General features: G+C 48.8%; 1 protein-coding gene across 4 annotated transcripts in view; it reads right to left on the bottom strand.

Annotated features, from left to right (window-relative positions):
- ANKS6 (ankyrin repeat and sterile alpha motif domain containing 6) overlaps positions 1–16242 on the bottom strand; it is a 57494-nt gene extending 41252 nt beyond the window's left edge. For all 4 annotated transcript variants that reach the window (XM_063082344.1, XM_063082345.1, XM_063082346.1 and 1 more), the window contains exons 1-5: positions 15896–16242; positions 7602–8104; positions 3398–3442; positions 2508–2712; positions 1511–1617 (exon numbers count right to left, since the gene is read on the bottom strand). In XM_063082344.1, the coding sequence (XP_062938414.1) occupies positions 1511–1617; positions 2508–2712; positions 3398–3442; positions 7602–8104; positions 15896–16242 (1207 nt within the window). The remainder of the gene's footprint in view (positions 1–1510; positions 1618–2507; positions 2713–3397; positions 3443–7601; positions 8105–15895) is intronic.
- Positions 16243–20748: the final 4506 nt, after the last annotated feature.

Below are 20748 nucleotides of genomic sequence, written 5' to 3'. Positions count from 1 at the left end.
CAGATGTCAGAGGGGTGTGGCTAAAGCCCTCGCACCGCCACTCATCTAGGTTATTAAAAAAACAAACAAAAAACATTGAACAAGATTGAAAAGAAAATACTCCAAACTATCAACAATGTTTTTCTCTTGACAACTGTTTCTTTTTTCTCTCTCCAAGTGTTCAATAATAACCATCTGTTTCTTCAAAAATTCCAGACAAAAAATTGATTTAAGAACCCACTAGGAAAAAAAAAACCCAGTAGGGGTAGACTGTTTTATTGACAAAGGGAGTAGAGGAATGGGAAGGGAGCTGCAGAGAAGAGACATGTTGAAAGAGGTGAGCTGTCCAGGAAAAGAGTGGGCAAGATCCAGCGAGCATCCCCAGGAGACTCTGATTCTGAATAAGGCCGACTCTTGGCACGTGTTGAGGGTATCTGATTAGGCAGAGTGAGAACGCTGGACTTTGAGCAGAGAACCCACCTCTCCAGCCGGGTCAGATCACTGCCCCCAGTCTTGGCTGCCTCATCTCTACAACAGGACGTGAAGCTCTGCTTCCCCCCGCAAACCTCTTTGAGGATCAGATGGAACCAAGCGTGCATCTGCGAAGTGCAGGGGCCTGCAGCAGGGGAGGGGTGGGGAGGGTGGCAGTGCTGGCCACTGGGAAGGGTACTACTGCCTGCCACCCCCCTTAGCTAGGAGTAGTAGCAGGAGTAAGTCCCCTTGGGACTGCAGAGGTAAAGTCCTCTCTCCCCACGGCCAGCACACAGGGCTCAAAGCCTTGTGGCTCAGAAGGGCCTCTGAGCTTCTCTCTTTGGGTTGAAACTCCTCCAAGGTAATAAGAGAGGTGATAGATCAAGACTGGTTGGTTAGCTCAGCTGGTCAGAGCATGGTGTTATAACACCAAGGTCAAGGGTTCAAATCCCTGGACTGGTCAGCTGCCAAAAAAAAGGAGATGACAGATCAGAGAGACCCTGACACTTGAACTAGCTAATTGGGAGCCCCAAGTCCCAGAAGAGGGCCCATCACAGTTGGGAGGCTCAAAGGGGAGCAGTAGGTGCCAACCGGGGACCAAGAAAGGTGGGGCTAAATAGTGGTGACATCCCCAGCACAGTGCCCTTGATCCTGCAGCCTCCACCTATGCAAATAAGCCCAGCTTGATCTCTGATTCTGCTTGTCAAAGGCAACTTTATGTGTCTTCCTGAGTCACTTGGTTTCTGGCTGCAAAGGACAGACCCCATTCTAGGGCCTCTGTGGACTGCAAAGCCAGACAATCGCCTTCCCTCCCCCGAGACTCCTAGAAGTTTGATACTGGAAGAAGCCTCAGGGACTGCCTGGTCCAAGCCCAGCATTTCACTGGGGAGGGAAGCTACTGGCCTAAAGTCAAGTGGTGAGCTCCTGACACTTGAGACTGGCTTTCCCCCACAAATAAGCAAGTGCCTAAAACACAGTTCTCACACAGGAAGTGGCTATCCTGACCCCCAGTCAGAGAAAGGCTGGGTAGACTTACAACCCTCTTCTTGAAATAACCCACCAGGATCATTCAGCAGCATCACCAGGTCAAAGGCCGTGTACCCGTTTTTTGCACGAAGAGTGACATCAGCCCCTTGGTTTAGCAGATACTTGACAATTTCTTTATTCCTGGGGAGGAAAGTAAAGCCTGGTTATACTGAATGAAAGTGTAACTATGGCTATGCTCCTGGGCAGCAAGACTGGCAGTATTAACTAGAGTGCTCAATGCTGTCTCTGAGCATTTAAGGGCATGGGACATTGCAAATATCTCACACCCATCATTCCCTACCACTCAGGCAGGTCAGACACGAATGTGATTTAAAATCAAGTCTAAACATCCCTTCCAGGAACAAAATGAAAACCAAGGACTCTGCCCAAAAAACACTTGGCCACCAGGACCCCAAGCAGACCTTACTCCTCGCACTTAAATCAGGGCCCACCATGAAAGCCTCAAACAGACCAAGATGTTTGATATGGAAATTTGAGGCTCATCAAATAAGAAAATCACTGCTCCCAGGTAACACAGCACAGTGATTTGATCACCTGTATCAGGGCAAGAAACAAGCCCCTAATTTGGAGTCACACATCCGCAGACACAGGACTGTATTCGGATCCCACACCAAAGAAGAGGCCTCCAGGAGGGCACAGCGCCACCCTCTGGAACAATCAGATGATAAAGGATTCATCCCACACAGAGGCAACTTAAGGAGGTCACTGTCATATCTCAGTGTGAAAACTCTAAATGAATCAATCACGCTGTTTAGCTGAAACCAATGATTTTCCATGGCCACTGCCAGAATTCTGAGATGGGGTAATAGGAAATCTGGATACAGAAGGGTGGGAATGCCGTGTGAAATGAGTCCGTGGTGCTTTAGTTTTTTTTTTACACGCTGCAACGTCTTCACAGTCCTGGGATTTAAATGCAGCATCTCTGGACCAGAAAGCCCCATCAGGAGCCCCCATCTTGGGCCAGGGCACCTGTGGGTCCTCGTCACTGAGGGAGTGAAGCTGGCACTGACCCGTGGTAAGTGGCCTGCATGAGGGCTGTCCAGCCATGCACACTGTCCTGCTTGTCCACGTCAGCATGCCTCTCCACCAGCAGCTGCACCAGAGGCAGCTGCCCCATGACAGCTGCCAGCATCAGGGGGGTCGCCCCATCCCCATTGACCAGGTTCACATGGTTGGGGTCTTCGTCAGCAATCTCTTTCACCAGCTGGAAATTTCCTGCAAAGACAAGCAGGGGCCCAGGTGTCCTAGGGGCCTGGCTCCACAGGCTTACCTACCTAGTTGGTTCATGTAGCCAACATTTGCTGGCCCTGCCTCTGCAACAAGCTGCTTGGCATCCTAGGGGCTACTAAGATAGGTCAGAGAGAGCACCCACTCTCAGATCCCTGTCTGAGGGATAGTGACAGGCACACAAAAGTGTTTACTGAAAGAAGTGTTGTTAGTGTCATAAGAGAGCAGATGAAGGAGACAGAGGAAGGGCAGTGGGCAGAAAGAGAGTTTGGGTCTCGCTGTGGGGTGAGATCAGGGACGGCTTCCTGGAGGCGGGATCTATGTTGACAGAAGAAATTTTAGACCAAACAGCCCTTTGTCACAAAGAGACGAGTGGGTGGGAATGCAGACAGGCATTTCAGAGGTAGGGAGAAGCCAGGGCACAACCACAGTGTTTGGCTGCAGGGGTAGAGGGGCCTGGGAGGGCAGTCTGGAATCTGAGGGTAAAGCACCATAATAAGTACTGGCCTCCAGGATCAGAACTTCCCTGGGGGAAACTGGAGTCAGGAAACAACAATGTGCCTGTTTCTTTCTCAAATACACTGAGTGGCCTTGAAAAGGACTACAGATATTAGGTTGGGAGAATGTGGCCCTGTATTCATAAATATCCAAAAAGATTTTCTGAAGCACTTACCCATTTTCAATGCATGGAAAATATCAGGTCGCCTTTTCTCCTCATCTGGGTAAACAAAGGTTTTAAAAGTTAACCACAAAGGTTTAATACAATAGAAAAGTCACAAGGATATAACAAGACAGCCTAGCTTTAAAAGGGATCTATTTCTCAAAAGCAATCTAATTGGAGACCTACATAATGGACAAATCCAGCAGCACTCTGGAAGGGTTATTACCAAAGAATGCTTGAAAACACTTCAGAGATAGATCTTTGGAGGTCGTTTGGCCAACAAAACACGAATGAGCCACAGACCACTGCCCTGATCCCATACTAAGAAAGCAATCATTTTCAGGCATTCTAAACTTTGGGATATCCTTTCTTAGATATATTGAAGAATAAGGTCTTGGAAAAACCTGGATTCCTATGAAAATTTAGAAAAGAAACAATGGTTCTTTTTCTTCTAAAAACTAAATGTACAACCATGAGGTAATTCCAAAGCAGAGGACCCCTGAGACACTGAGCAGCTGAGCTCAAAGGAAGGTCACAGACACAGCCACCAGAAGAGCCCGTGTTATTTTTTGACTTCCTTCCCAAATTAGAGGCAATCTGAATATGACTCCCTGCCCCAGCCCTGCAGACACAGCTGCCTGGAGGTGATCACCCACCTGGGTTTTTCATGCTGGCCCCTGCAGACAAGCTGCTTGGCTGGTGCCAGGAGCCCCACGCCTACCCCTGCAGCCGAGCCCTGCTGCACCCACCCAGTGCTGGCTCCACACCTTCCTGCAAGCTTGCACCAGCGGGTCCCCTGCTCCTGTAAGGGAGCAGACATAATCATGGCCAGTCCACTTGCTGGGGGCTTAATGCAGGTCTTCCTGCAACCTTTAACTAACCCCAGGGGATGGAACAGCTACAAAAGGACATCTGTGACTCTGGGCTGACTCTCTGGTCCAGATCAGCCCTCCAGGCAGCTGGGATGAAGCCAGTGCAAAGAGCACCCAGTCTGGAGTCAGCATATGTGGATGTTATTACTATGCGTTTCTAGAGTGAGCTGTCTCATCACTAATATGAGGATAATATACATTTCACCTGATGGATGCAGGGATCAAATGAAAATATAGGTGAGAAAATGCCTCAGAAATGTTAAGGCCTTATTCAAAGAGCAATTATCATCTTTACTAGTGACCAACAACCTCTCCAGCAAGGTTAACTACTTTGCTTCAGGATTCTTAATGGGAAGCACAGACATGGCCACAGAACCAAGCGTCAAGAAACGATTCTGCATCTTCATTTTTAAAAATGTCATGTTCCTTTACGTATTTCAAAGTCAGATTTGCTGTGGCCCAGGGCCTTCTCATGCCAAGACCCTTTGACAGAAAAGAGTGTGTCACCTGGTCTTAGTATTGGCTGCTAACAATCATGTGGTACAAATTAATCACTGACAGTCTGACCTGACCCCAAGAGGCTGGGGCAGCTGTGCCCTGATGCCAGTGAGCCTGGGCTGGTCCCTTCCTTACTCTGGGCTTCAGTTTTTTCGTCTATATCAGAACAGCTCCAGGGACCTTGTCCCATCCCAAGGAAAAGAAACCTGCCCCAAGCACACACAACCATCGTGTCCCCACAGAAACCAAGGTCCTCAAGGGCAGGGATCTGGGTCTCGCTTATTCACTGATGTATTCCAGGTGCCTAGAATGGTGCCTGGTACATAGCTGGCACTCAGTAAATATTTGTAAAATAAAATATTGTAAAAAAAAATTTTGTAAAATATTGAAAGTATGATCACTGAAAAGATGTTATAATAGATTCCATCTATTGGCTGCTGTCTGTGTGCCAGGCACTGGGATAAACACTTCACAGGAATGAATGATCTTACTATTCCTCCCAAAGACCTTATAAGAGAAGTGAATTTATTATGACTATTTTATGAAAGAGGGCACTGAAGTCCTAAAGGGACATTTAACATGTCCAAGGCCATCCAGTTACAGAGTGGGAGAAAACTGAGCCTCAAACCAGGTCTGCTGGATGGGGACCATAACCTGATCTTGCTGAGAGACCCGAGTTCCAATCCTGTCAAATATGCCAGTAACAGTAATGGGTAACTGCCGCCATTTCCCACGTGCTCCTCTGGGCCAGGGACGAGCCCACATTACCCCCACAGTGGTCCTGTGAGGCACGTGCTGCTCCCACTACCTACTTGCAGACAAGGAAGTGCAAGGTTGGTGAACTCAGGTGACTGGTTCAAAGTCCCTTGTCGGCATGGGCCAAGGTCAAACCAAGCAGACGGTGACCTTGGGGATGTCCACGAACATGTCTGAGCCTCTGTGTTTTAGGGACTTGAGGAAATCACCATCCCAGGGTGCCAGGACAATCCCTAAAATGAGGCAGGAGCTAAGCCCACACTGGGCACTAGGTAAAGACTCAGAGCTGAGGGAAAGCTGGCAGTCACAGGCTTGACGCAAGTTCTGGATTGTCCATCTCTAGCTGGGAGACCTTGAGCAAGTCACTCAACCCCTTTGAACCCGAGTTCCCTCATCTGAAAAAGGGGTGAACACCCTCCTCAGAGGGTGCCCATGAAGGTGAGATTCAGCATGGCAGGCGTGCTGGGCACAGCAGGGGCTGAGAAGAGTAGGCCCCATCCCATCCCAGCCACAAAGACAAACCAATCAAAACCTGTAAAGCAACAGCCTGTGTCAAGAAAAAAGCCCTATACTAGGAGACTGGAGCCCTAATTTCTAATCACGAACTCTATCAGGCCCTAACACTCTACTGCTACGTTTGGGCACTAGGCTAAGTCCCTCACATGCCAGAGGACAACTTATCCTCTGCTCAGGACCACCTTAGTGGTTGTCATTAAGCTCATTTCACAGATGAGGCAAAGGCTCAGAGGTTCAGAAGCTCGCCCAGCTCCCAAAGCCCCTGCAGGTGCTAGAGATGGGCAGAGTCACGGCACAGAATCCCTCACCTTCTGAATGTCACCTGCTCAGCTTCCAATGGGTGTGTGAACCTCTGACTAGGTTCCTTCCCTCTCTGGGCCTCAGTTTCCCATTCTGTAGAAGGGAAGAGGTCTCTCAGCTTCAAATAAATCTTCCTACACTTAATTTCCTTTTCCTTTCTGCATGGGTGTCCTCTTCATTTTTGCTACCTCTCTGTCATTACAGGCTTTTAAGACATGTTTACTTCAGAGTTGTTCTGATTGGATGGTATATTTCTAATAAGCACTTACCAAATTTTCAGCATCTCTTGCTTGTTAAAACTATTGTATATCCTTGAAAGGTTATCAAACCTCTTAACACTTTCAGGTCTTTTTTTAGTCAATTTATCTGAAGACACTTCCTTCAATTCTTTACCTCTCAGCCCTAGATGGCTATACACTGCAGCCCACTCTTCCACCCTGGGCTGCTCAGTCCTGTCGCTGAAGTCAGACCCATTACAGATAGAGGGTACTGAGGCTGTGTGTCACAGCCCTACTGTGCACAATGAACTTTAGAACTTTTGAAAAGTAATATGTCCTGTGGCAGATTTGCTAAAGATTGTTTACACAACCTTTAAATGCCAGAAAGAAGGTAAAAAGAAAAAACAAACAGTAAACACTAATAGGTGTTTTTAAAAAACGAAACTGGAAAGGGGGCTAATTTTCACTAATTTTATGTGAATTAGCCTTTGGGGACTGATCACCGACAGAAGAGGTTGGGCACATTGTTCTAGAGCAGGGATTGGCATCCTATAGTACATAGGCCAAACCTGCCTGACTCCTGTTTTTGTAATCAGTTTACTGGGATACAGCCACACTCTCTCATTTACATTTCATGCATGGTTGCATTCCCTCTAGCAGAATTGAGTACTTTCAGACGCTGTGAAGCCCACAAAGCCTAAAATACTTACAATCTGACCCTTTACAGAAGTTTGCTGACACCTGTTCTAGAAGGATCCCAGAACTACCTGCATCAGAAACATTTGGTCAGGGAGTAGGGACCTTGCTATGTAGGTTTCCAGGCTCTTCTCCCAGCTCCCAAATCAGACCTTCTGGAGGTGGGCCACAGACCTGCCTATAACAGGTACACGTGACTGATTCTTAAGCACAACACATCTTAAGTCTTGCTAGTCTGCAGGGCTGGACTCTGATTTCTGTGTGCCTTTTTGGGTGGGCAATCCTCAGCTTGAGCCACTTAAACACAATCTGGGGTCCTCTGAGAAGCCACAGTGCGGGTGAGCGGTGATGCATCCTGACCTGTTTTGGGCCTGACGGTGGTCAGTGGGTCCAGGTAGTCTGCAAGGTCCCTGTGCTTGCGGTCAAGTGCGACCTCAAAGGCGGTCTTCTCCAGCACGCTGAGGTGGTCGGGGTTGGCTCCCTTCTCTACCAACTGCTGGGCCATGCCAAGCTTCCCAGCAAGTGCTGCCAGCATCAGTGGGCTCCAGCCCACGGGCCGAGCCACATGGTTGGGGTCCGCGCCCCATTCCAGCAGCAGACGCATCACGGCTTCATGCCCATGCTGGATGGTGGCCATCAGGGCCGTGATGTCCAGCAGCTCATCCCTGCTGCCCAGCATCCCCGGCTGCTCGCCCAAGGGGTGGTGATGGTCCACTAAGGCTCCAGCTTCCAGGAGCAGCTTCACCACTCCCAGATGGCCACCCCGAGAGGCCACAGTGAGCACACTGGCCCCCAGCCGGTTCTGGGCATTGACATCAGCCCCATGATCCAAAAGGAGGTGCGCCACACTCACGTGCCCAAATCTGCCAGGAAGAGGGAGAATTAGTGACACTAAACATGGATCACCGATTAGGAAACAGCCCATGTAATCCTCTGTCATTAATTCTAAAGTCTAAAAGCTGCTCATGATAAAAGGCCTTACTGCGGTGTCAGGCATGGTGCTGGCCCCACATATGCATCATCACACAGGTGAGCAGCTGCCCTGCCTTGGTTCCTATCCAGCTCTCCCTCCCCTAGCTGCATGACCTTGAGAAGGAACTGTAGCTTCCTTGTGCCTTCATTTCCTGATCTGTAAAGTGGGAATATAATTGCATCTACTTCGAGGGTTGCTGAAGAATAAATGAGTTAATAACCTGGAACAGAGCTGGACCAAAGGAAGTACCACATCAATTAGCATTGTTGCTCAGTTTACATTATGCACCACACCATGCCCAGGTTACCCGGCTGGTAAGGGGCAGCATCTGGCCAGAGCCCAGGTCTGTCCGAATCCTGCTGTCCTCACTTTTTCCCCCTACACCATGCTGCCTCCTACATCTCAGAGAACTCACTTTTCTTCCTGTTGTATAGGCTTGTAATCTGTCTGCCCATGCTCTGATTCCCCCACGGTCAGGGCCATGTCTCCTTCATTTCTACCCTCTCCAGCCCCAAACACACACGGCCCATGCCAAGAGGTGTGGCGGGGCTGTGGTCAGTAGAGATGGACTGGGGCACCACACGCAGGGGGCTGCTGCCACTTGCTAGCAGGAATGTGCTCTGCAGGTGGCCCGGCCCTTCCTCCAGGAAGCTGGAGTGGTGGCAACACAGGGCCCCTGGGGAGACAGACTTGCACCCACCAAGTCTCCAAGACCAGGAAGAGGCACACAGATGCCTCTGTCTTCTTTCAACACCAGAGGGCAGAAAAGTTCTGTATTGCACGTTTTGGGTGGGCTCAGAGCTGCATGTACCAGAGCTGGAGGAGGCCCTGGACTAACAAGGAAAGAATGACAAAAGCCAGGTTTTATGAGACACAAGGCCATTGTCACACCTGCATCTGTGAGGCAACTTTCTGAGCTTCTTGTTACTCACCCCTCCTTTCTGGAAGCAGGTTTTGGACCTCATCTAAACCCAGAGCCTCACCCTCCCGGTGGAGATAGGGCCGGGGCTAAACTCTGATCCCAGGCTCCAGCTTACAAATACCTCCTGGGACGTGAACCTTAACAGCACCGGGTCACTTGGGCCTGCAGAGAGAGCGTCTAGTGAACCAGCTCCATGAGCTCCACAGGCTGGGCTTCTCTGGTCTCCCCTCCCAGAGCAGAGAGAGGGCAAGTGGAACAAAGTATACTTGAGTGTGGAAAGCTGCAGCCCCAGCCTGGCTCCCTCCTGCCCATCCTCCTGCAGCCCCCAAAATGACAACCCCAAAAACCTAAATCTGAGTGTCACAGCCCGAAGGCAGTCTGCGTCCTCTGCTGATCTCATTGCCCCAACTGCCACAGCACACCCTCAGGCCAGGCTTGCTCCCTCACCAGATGCGTCCTTCCCTTGAACCGGGATACTCTCCTGTCCTTTTCTACATAGCACACCCCTTATCCTGCTCAGGATTCAGCTCAGATCTCACCTCTTCTGAGCAGCTGCCGGACCACCCCTCAACAGGCCAGATCAGGTGCCCTTTTTCTGAGCACCCACAATTCAGAAGCCTTGTCTCTATGGCTGCGCCTGAGCCCTCCTTCTGCAAGTGTCTGTCTCCCCCACTAGACTGCGGGGTCCCCAAGGACAGGGCTGAGTTGTACATATTCTTGTTTCCCTAGCCCCTAATACACTGGCTGACCCATACTGGAGCTCAGTAAATTTTGTCAAATGAAAGAGTAAATGAATGCACACGTGGCATAACCTAGGGGAGGGTCCAGAGACAGGCAGTAGAAATGACTGAAGAACTGGTTTATCCTCCATGGGAACAGAGATTAAAAATAGATTACACTAGAGCCGGTCCGTGGCTCACGGGAGAGTGTGGTGCTGATAACACCAAGTCAAGGGTTAAGATCCCCTTACCAGTCATTTTTTGAAAAAAAAAAAAAAAAAAAAGGTTACACTCTGTAGTTATCAAGCATGAGATAAAATCTATCACAATCCCTAACAGGATCCCTAAAATGTGCTGTCACATTTTATCGCATTTAATCTTAATAACCCGGAGACAAACTCATTAATTCCCATTTTGCAGATGAAGAATCTGAAATTAGAGTGGAAAACAATTAATCCAATGCCTCTCAATTTGAAAGTGACAGAGTCAAAACTTGAACCTAGAGCCTAGAACTCCAAATCTCAGCTCTTCTAGTATACCCAATTTTTACAGAGGAAGAAAAGGGCTGAATTAAAACAGAAATACTGAAATTTGGAATGTTTTCTGAGCTCACAGGTAGCTCAAGAGGGCATTCAATGAAGCTGAAAATATAAAAGGATTCAATGAAGACTGTGATAATTTTGTGGAAGCTAAGTTTCTAATAGGTAATTACTGAAGGTGGGGATGCGAGAGGCTTTCTCAACAGGTGTTATGATTATCAATTAATTTCAGCAATCAACACCTGTGTTTAAAGAGCTGGCACACATTCCCACTACTCAAAACACTGAGCTTAGAGTCCAGCTCTGCCACGCTGGCAGGCGGGGGAATGAAGGGCAGGAGAAGGAAGGTAAAGAGCCCAAGGGTAAAGTCAGAGCCAAAGTAAACACCATGCAATCCTATCCCTTGGACAGAAGTCATTGACAAATTTGGCGAATCGCTTCCTCGTGGCCAACACCAAGAGGGAAACTATCAGTTACAGGATTCAAAGCTGAGAGGACAGGCTCTGTAGCCACCTAGCCTGGGTGTGAACTTGACTTTGCCATTTACAAGCTGTGTGGCCTTGGGCAAGTTACTTAACTTCTCTGTCCCTCAATTCCTCATCTGTAAAATGGGGGTGACAATAATACCTACCTCCTAAGCTTTTGTGTGGATTGAATGAGTTAATTCATTTAAAGCACTTAGCACAGTGCTTGGCACTTATTGAGTAACCGCTCAATAAAAGTTACCTATTATTTTAAGAAAAGGAAAAAGCATTCATGTAACCCTTTCTGATACTAAAACATCCACATGACAAAGTGCAGTCCATGCCCAGGGCCTCTGATGGCCTGGCCTGACCTAGTGATGAGCTTTGGAACATGGAGAGCCGGGATGACAAATAGATGTTCACTCATACCAAAAGTGATGGCTGCCAGGAGCATCATATTCTGCAGGATTCAGAGGCATATCTAGAATCAGGGAAGAACAGCATAGGACTGGAAAGTGTTAGCACACGTACCATGTACTTGCCCACCCTGATCTGAAGGACAGACCACATACCCTTCAGGTAGTCCCCCATACATAGTATTCCTCATCCGGAGCTTGGCATACAGATCAGACAGCCGAAGACTTGAGCACCACTCAAAATGGGCAGAGAGGATACCTGAATATAGACAGTTGGGATCACCGAGTGAGGAACAGTACTTTACAGTACCCAGGCCCTGTGTAGGCTCAGCTAAAGGACAAGAGTGAATTCTAATCCTCTCACAAGACTATCATAGTCTACCCTATTCTCACAGGAATAAGGGAGTATATCATACTAATGTTCCCAAAACAGCGCCTGTTAAGATAAGTTGAGGAATAAAGAGGAATGTAATTATCCCAAAGCCTTTCGATTTGAAAGTGACAAAATCAGGACACTTGGACCACAAATACCAGCTAATTTTACAACACCAAATTTTAGGGAAAAAGAAAAGTCCTCTAAAAATGTTAAATTATAATTAGTTAACAATCAGAAGTTAGGTTGATTTGGAGTCTACTGCCCCATAAGGTTAACAGAAATTAATCAGGAGGTGACGTTGACCATCTTGCAGGACTCGGTTAACAGCAAATACTGGTGATCAGGGGGTCTTTAAGACAGTCTGAGGAATACCAGTGCTGCAGTCACAAACTTCAGTCAGGACCCTCAGGGGACTCACCAGGGCCCCTCTGTGCCAGGCGGAGTTCAGAGATGAAGCACACATCAGTAGCTCCCAAAACTATCATGCAAGAGAATCCCTGGGGAACCTCTTCTTAGCATTCTTAGTCCCTACTTAGTCTCTGTTCCTCATTCCCCCTACGACCCAGGCCTTCTGAATAACAATCTCCAGAAAGAACACTCAGGAATCTGTATTTGAAAAAGCATCCCAGTAATTCTGATGTGGCCACATTTGGGTACCACTGAGGAATGCAACTGGCTATCACAGGGTATGGTGGACACTACTGCAGAGGCCTTTCTGGTGAACAGGGGAGATACCATGGCAGGCTTCTCAGAAAAAGCTAAGGTGGAAGGAAGAGGGGGGCTTCACTGAGGCCAGAAGAGGAAGAAGGGGCTTCCCTTTCTGTGGTTATGGGGAGGGCTCTGCAGTGGGACTCCCCAAATCTGCTCTGACTAGCTGTATGCTTGTGGGCAGATTTTGTAATCCAAATCTCAGATTCTTATCTGTAAAGTGGAGACAGTATTCTTGGCACATAGTAAATGCTCAATGTTAGCTTTAAAAATGCATAGAGTCAGAGAGAAATGACATACGTATCGGAGTACTCATTGCAGCATGAATGTAACAGCCAGAGATTGGAGACAATCTAAGTGACAATCCATAGGGGACTGCTTAAATGAATTATCATACAATGAAATATTGTGAGCTTTTCGAAAAATGACGAAGGTTTTTGCGTACTGATATGGAAAGACTGCCAAAGTACATCAAGTGAAAAAAGCAAGGTACGGAACAGTGTGTCGAGTATGTGTAAGAAGGTTAATGAAGAGATAATCAACAATTGTTATTTGCTTGTGTGTTTATAAAGCAGTGGCTCTCAACCATAGGTTATTATGCCCCCCAGGGGATATGTGGCAATGTGAGGAGACATTTTTAATTATCACAAAGGGGGACAGGGAAGGTTACTGGCATCTAATGAGTAAAGACCAAGGATGCTGCTAAACATCCTACAAAAAAGAATGATCCCACCCAAAACATACCAAAGTAGAGAAATCCTGGTGTAAAGGAACTCAGGAAGGTTATAAAAGAAACTGAGAGGTGGGTGGAGCCTAAGTAGAGGTGGACAGGAGTAAGACACTTGACCGTATGTCATCACATGTACGTATGTGTGTGTACTTTATGTTGGAATCTTATGAATACATTATCTATTCAAAAATTAAAGTTAAAATGTCCTTAAAGGTTATTATAAGACTGCTTTAATTGTAAATCTTTCTTAAAAATGACTGGAACTCAGAACGCATTTTTCTATAAGGAACAATATTAACTCAGCCTACAGAACTCCTCCTCTCCCCTTCTTCCTTGAGGACTCCCCATTATTCCTCCATGATTTATCCCATCAGCAGGGAAGACTGCTCAAATCGTTCCCATCCTAAAAACCCTCTTTAGACCCTGAGAAAGTATACTCCTTACCGCAGAGCCAAGCTCCGTGAAAGTGCTGCCTGCACTTTCTGTCCGTGTGTTCATATCCCACTCACTCCTCCACCACTGCAATCCCACCTGGACACTCACCATCCAAAGAGCTCTCCTGCTCAAGCCCCTAACCTGCTTACCTGTACCCACTAAATCAGTGATTGTCTTCCCTTTCTCTCTCTGCAGTTGCCTGTAATTGAAATCCTTCCTGAAACCCCAATACTTCTGCTATCCAGTCTTTATTTTTTTGGTGGCTGGCCGATATGGGGATCTGAACCCTTGACCTTGGTGTTATAGGGCTGTGATCTAACTGACTGAGCCAACTGGCCAGCCGGCTGCTATCCAGTCTTTAAATGCCAGTCTTTCTCTGAGTTCTACCCTGGTGAAATGGTTAAGAACAGGAAGGCTCTGGAGTCAGACTACCAGGTTTAAACAGCTGTTTGGCCTTGGGCAAGCTACTTGACTTCTGTATGTCTCAGTTTCCTCTTCTGTTAAATGATGGTAATATTACCTACTTACCATATAGGGCTGTTGTGAAAGTAACATGTATAGCTCTTAAAACAATAGGGTTGCATATGGATGTTCAATAAATATTAATGTAGTAGATTATTTACAAAAATGATGGCAGTTATTCTCCTCTCTGTATGCAGGCACTTGGCAATGTGGCTTCGCAGCTCCTCCGCATCAAGTGATAGGGTCATATCCCGATCACTCTTTGAATCTGGGCTTGCCTTGTGACTTACTTTGGCCATGAGAATGTGGCAGATTGATCAGTATGCTCCTGATCTTAGGGACCCTGCTGCAGGCCATAAACAAGCCCAGGCTAGCCTGCTGGAGGATGAAAAAGCTGCAGTCCAGTCATCCCTGTGGCCACAGCGGACATCTGGCCAGCCCTCACAAACAGAGCCTCCGAGCTCACTTACATAGAGTGTGGTGTTGACCACAGATATCTGAGGAAGCCAGACAAGACCAGAACGGCAAAATTGTGTGCTAAACAAATGGCTGTTGCTTTCATAAAGCCAGCAGGTTTATGGTGGCTGTCTTGCAGCGATGGCTAATTTGTAGTTGGCAACCATTATTAGGTACCATCCTTACATTACACATCCACCTTGGATAATTTCTCCCACTCCAAAGTTCCAGTTGTCATCAATATGCTAGTAACCTCCTCTACCCTCCTCAGGTTCGGACCCTCCTTACCCTCCAGACTCCCATACCCAGCTCCGGGCTGGACACCTCTTCTTGGGGTATCCTCCACAAAGACCCCCCACTTGTGTGCTTGAAAGATCAGGCTCATTCTCAAACCTGCCCCTTCTGTGTCCCTAACTCAGGGCATTTGCTGCTAGCAAACAGAAATCTAGAAGTCACCCTTGCTGCCTCCCTCTCCATCATCCCCTCCCTGGTCAGTCATCAAGCCCTATGGTTCCTACTTCCTGAGTATATCCCAAACTCATATCTCCGCTCTGCCTCCACTGTCTCCACTCCGGTCCAGGCCACCATCACCTCTTACCTGAACTGCCGCAACCTCCTCCTAACCAGCTTCTCTGACTCTAGCGTACATCTCCAATCCATTCTTAAACTGCAGTGAAAGCAATCTTTCCAGAACATGATTCTGATCCTGTCACTTGCTCTGCCTAGAACATCCATGACTCCCAAATGCCCTGAGGACAGTGGGCCTTTGTCAGTTCTGCCCCCTGGAATCTCCATGGAGGGCTCATTTCCCACTTCTTCCAGGCCCTCTACCATCATAACATCATCTTAGCAGTCCTACCAACGCCTTAAGGTCGCTCTTGCTACCAAGCTTCTGCACGAGCCTCCCATCACGCAGCTCCCACCTCCCACTTCTGTCCTGGTTTGTTCTCACACATCCTCGGGTCCCAATGTGGATATATACATCATTTCTACCAGAAACCTTCCCCATCCTCCCCAAAATGGGTCAGACGCACCCAGAGCTCTCCAGTCCTTCCGGTTTCTTTGTCTGGCCTGCCCACCGGAGTGTGAGCTGCCCTGATGGGGGCTTTGCCTGGGTCCCCAGCGACCAGCCAGGGTGGGTAGGTACGTTCTTAGGCAACCCTTGTTGCAAGAAGGAATGAACACCTCTAAGATTCTATTCGCAGTCTCTACATTCTGTTTTGAAAGGCCAAAGTTTCTAAGATTCTGAATTTATGATAGTTAAAAAGCGCCGCTGCTGTTCATATGCTCAAAGTTTAGCAAAAACTGCTCCAAGTTTACCATTCCAACTCTAAGGAGTCCTTGACTCTTTACCTCCCGGAGTGTCTGCGGGGGACCGCCGGGCAGGTCCTGCCGCCTGCGCCCCGGCCGGCGCCAGCCACCACTGCCGGGACCCCCGGGGCCCGGGCCCTCACCTGGCCGCCTGCATGAGCGCGCTCCAGCCGTAGTGGTTGCGGCTGTTGACCGAGGCGCCTCGGCGCAGCAGGAAGCGCACCAGCGGCTCGTGGCCCCCGGCCGCGGCGAACTGCAGCGCCGTGTTGCCAGCCTCGTCCGAGCAGTCCACGGGCACCGGCGCTCCGGCCGCCGCCCCGGGCCCGGCCGCCTCGGTCCCCGCTGGCTCCGCGCCCACCTCGGGCTCCGCGCCGCGCTCGGCCGGTTCCGCCGCCCCTGGCTCCAGCAGCCGCCGCGCCGTCTCCGTGTCGCCCTGGTCGCAGGCGAGCAGCAGCAGCTGGAAGGCCGGGGGCAGCCCGCCCTCGCCCATCGCCGCCGCTGGCCCGCGGCGCGCGCCCGTCGGCCCTGCGGTCCACGCCGGCTCCGCCCCCGGATACCGCGCTCGGGCGCCCCCTTCCGCCCGCCGGCCCGCCCGGGCCGCGCCGCGCCTACTGTGTGCCGGGCGCGCGCCGGGGCGGGACCGCGCGCCTACTGTGTGCCGGGAGCGCGCCGGGGCGGGACCGCGCGCCTACTGTGTGCCGGGCGCGCGCCGGGGCGGGACCGCGCGCCTACTGTGTGCCGGGCGCGCGCGCAGCGGGGCTGTACCTCCACTGTCTGCGACTGCGGGGAGTGCCGGTTCCGGGAAGTTCAGCGGAGCTTTCCCGCCCGAGCCCGCTTGCGGCCCTCTCCCGCGGCTAACGAGAACTCCTGCCTGCCGGGTGCGGAGGTCGGAGCGGCTGCCCCAGCCCCTTCCCACGCTGCGAGCCGGGGACAACCGGGCCGGGGTCTGAGCCCACCGCCGCACGGGCCGTGACTTGAACGGCGTTCTCCGCTGACCCCCCAGCGCCCCGCACTTAACCGGCGCTTCCTAAATAGTTGTCCGCTGAGTTAAGGAACGAACGGGTCCACTCAGGTCCCCTGCCGTGTCCTGCAGGGTCCTTAGTGCCTGTGCTTCATCTGGGCCGAGCCTCTAGGACTACAAGCTCGTCCTATACCTGATTTCTTTGTCAGTGGTGATGGAAGGGCGGCCCACGCACCAGCAGCAGCACCAACTCCAACTGCGACATGGCTATAAATGCAGATTTTTCTGGCTACCTAGAACTACTGAATCAGAAACTCTGGGCCTGCGACATGTATTTTTAACAAGCCCTCCAGGTGATTCTGATGCAGGCTGACTGGAGACCGTCACTGTTTGATCCTCACACCTGTCAGCCAACAGGGACCGCCCAGACGATCATGCCCAATATACAGAGGAGGCAACCGAGGCTTGAAGAGGTTGTGTCTTGCCAAAGACTACACCACTTTCCTTCAGGAAAGCTGTGACTAGGACTGTCTTCTGACATCTAGTTCAATTCTCTTTCTGTTCTCAACAAGTATTTATTGAGTGCCTGCTTGTGTCAGCCACTGTTCTAAGTGCTAGAGAAGCTGCAGGGAACGGAATAAAATCTCTGCCTTCCTGGAGCTGACAGTGGGAAGAGGCAGGCTGTAATACGGTAGTCCCCCTTTATCCGCAAAAACTTGGGTTTCAGTTACCTGAGGTCGAGCACTGTCCAAAAATATCAAATGGAAAATTTCAGATATAAGCAATTCATAGGTTTTAAATCTTGTGCCATTCTGGGCAACAGTGGTGAAATGCCGTGCAGTCCCCGCTCCATCCAGCCAGGGACCTGAATCATCCCGTTGTCCACCTGATCTACACTGTTTACCTTACCAGATCTACTGTCACAGCAGTGCATGTGTTCAAGTAACTCTCATTTTACTTCATAATGCTCCCAAAGAGCAAGAGGAGTGATGCTGGCCATTCGGATATTTCAAAGAGAGGCCGAGAAGTGCTTCCTTTAAGTGAAAAGGTAAAGGTTCTCAAAAGGGAAAGGAAAAAAATGTATGCTGAGGTTGCTAAAGTCAACTGTGAACAAACCTTCTATTTGTGAAATTGTGAAGAAGGAAAAAAATTCATGCTAGTTTTAGTCAAGCCTCAAACTTTATCATATGTCTGTATGTATAGGAAAAAACATAGTATATAGGGTTTGGTACTATCTGCAGTTCCAGGCATCTACTGGGAGGCTTAAAACATATCCCTCACAGATAAGGGGGCTACTGTACACAAACAAGGAGATAACTTGTATGTCAGATTATGATGAGTGCTATTAAAACAATAAATAGAACATTACACAAATCCAGGTGAATGGGATAGTGGGTGGGATGTATATAACAGGGTGAGCAGAGATGTCACTGAAAATGTCACATTTGCAAAGACCTGAAGGAACTGAGAAAGTAAGCCATGCTGACATTTGGGGAAAGAGCAATCCAGGCAGAGAGAAAGAGGAGGTTCTGACAAGAGCAGCCCTGCCACAAATGACTAACATCATGCCACCTACCCATCATGATAACATTAACATTCTGGTAAGTGGTCATTGGTTTCCACAGACTGTAAGCTGTGGCCCCAAAGTCTAGCAAAAGGCTAGACATACAGTAGGTGCTCAATAATGTGCTGTTAAATGACTAAGCCTCATGTATATAGGACTATGATATAGAGTAAAACTTGAGAGAGTGAAGCAGCGATGAGTCATGGCTTTGGCAGATCAGAGAAGATGGTAATATCCTTAGGATCTGAGCCTGCAGGGTTGGATAAGAAGGTCTTCTGGGAAAGTGTAAAGATGAGGAGTCTTGAAAGTACACAGGCCTCAGATTGCAAAGGGCTTCAGTTCCAGGATGAAGACTGGGATATATTCTGTGAGTGGGGGCCATGGAAAGTGTTTGAGCAGGTGAGTTCCGGGGCCAGTGCTAATCACTGAGGCCTCGCGTATGAGGTGGTACACTCTCACTTCCAGACTTGGGCTCATTCACCACAACGGCGGACTTCCTTTTTGGAGACATTCGTTTCTGTGAAAATCCTGAGTAATTGTACCTTTGTCTTATTCTCTTATTCCGGTATCTTTTCTTGTTTTTACTAACTAGTTGTTTCTTTATAAAAGTACTATAAATGGTAAAAAAAAAATTTAATTCCAACAGTGCAAAAGGGCATAAGGCAAAAGTAAAAGCCCCTTTCCCTCCTCCCCCGCTCTCCCAGTCCTACTCACCATAGGTAGCCAATATTCGCATTTATTTTATCTTTCCAAAAATATTTCATGCATATACAAATATGCCCACATACATATAGGCACTGATCAAACTTTTTGATTGCGAACAGCAGAAATCAAGGCTCTGGATAATTTTGCAAAAAGGAGATTTAATACAAGATTCTTTGTAGCTCACAGATCGCATGAGAGCCAGAGAATTAGTTTTGAAGGCCCTAAGCCAGGAACTATGCCCCAAATCATGCCACAGCTGTACCCTGTACCAGGATGGAGTCTGCACAGACCCTTTTTGGTGTCACTGGCTTCAGAGTCAGAGCCGGAGGCAGGAGCATCTGATTGGCCCAGTCTGGGTCATGCTCTGCCTGACATAAAGGGAGGCTGGGAAAGTGAGTTTTTGGCATTTTCAGCATCTGTAGCAGGACATAGCCTCTGCCCTAGAAGGTACGGAACTCCCTGGTGTAGGAAGGAGATTCAGATGCTGGACAGTCAAAAAGGATAACAAATGTCTATTGCAAACTATTCCCTCTATACACCTCTTTCTTTTGGGGAGCCTTCCTCCCCCACTCTCAGTTCATGTGGTTCAGTGGTTAGCACACGTCCTAGCCCATCCTGATTGGCTTCAGCCCAGGGTTTTTTCTGAGGGGATTGGGGATGAGGCCCTCTGTGCTGAGGTCATCAGATGTCAGGATGATGTAAGCCAAACAGGTACTCACTCTGCCACCACTTGAAGGCAGCCTGCCTGAGAGTGAAGCCACCAGAAAGGAAAACAAAGCCAAGTAACAGAAAGAGACAGAATCTGAAAATCCCCCAGCCCCCATTCTTTTTGTTTAGGTTTATTTTGAGCAGGGTTGTCATCACTTGCAATCCAAGCTTAACAAATGCATAGTTTACTTTTCTGATGAATACGTTCATATTATGCGTGCTATTCTGAATCTTGTTTTTTGTTGTTGTTTTCATTTAACAAATATCTTGGGCATCTTCACGTACGTGAATATAGATCTGCTGCATCCTTTTTAATGGTTGCATATAACAGTGTTCAGCAGATGTACCATAATTTATTTAATCATTTTTAAATGATACACAATTAGCTTGTTCCCAGTTTTCTGCTGTTACCAAAAAAAAAAAAAATCTTGATTCGAACAGCTTGTAGCAGTCAGGGTCTCTGCAGGGGACAGATGGCACACTTGGCTGGGGAGCTCAGGAATGGAACATTTACTAAAGGACCATTTACAGAAGTGTGAGCAGGGTTAACTAAGAGCCATAAAAGACGGTGCACTACTCCAGGGCTGGTAATGGTAGGGAGCAATTACCACTCCAGGCCTGAAGAGAAGAGAAGAGCAGTTACTGGAATTTTGCAAGAGAGAAAACTGCAGAGAGCCACCTGATAGAAGCTATGGCCTTTGGTAGAGGGACACAGCCAACCCACAGCAACTTAGTATGGAGCGATCCCCAGAGGAATAAAAACCTTTGACCCCACTCTCCTCCTGCCCTCTGATCTCTTACCAGTGCTCCTCATTGGCAAACCCAACTGGAAGCCGGAAGCTCAGAGCCTGCTGATATAGTCTACAGAGCACATGAAGAGACATGCAGCAGGGGCAAGTGAAAGGTATCCAGCACCTTGGTGCTCAGTGTGTGGTACAGAGACCAGAGCATCAGTAACCCCTGGAGGCTTCTTAGAAATACAGCGTCTTGGGCCCACTCCAGACCTATGGAACCAGAATCTGCATTTCAGCACAATCCCCAGGTGACTCATGTGTGTG

This window comes from Cynocephalus volans, chromosome 17 (assembly GCF_027409185.1).
Source record: "Cynocephalus volans isolate mCynVol1 chromosome 17, mCynVol1.pri, whole genome shotgun sequence".
Classification (NCBI taxonomy): domain Eukaryota; kingdom Metazoa; phylum Chordata; class Mammalia; order Dermoptera; family Cynocephalidae; genus Cynocephalus; species Cynocephalus volans.
This window is presented reverse-complemented; position numbering and strand designations above follow the sequence as displayed.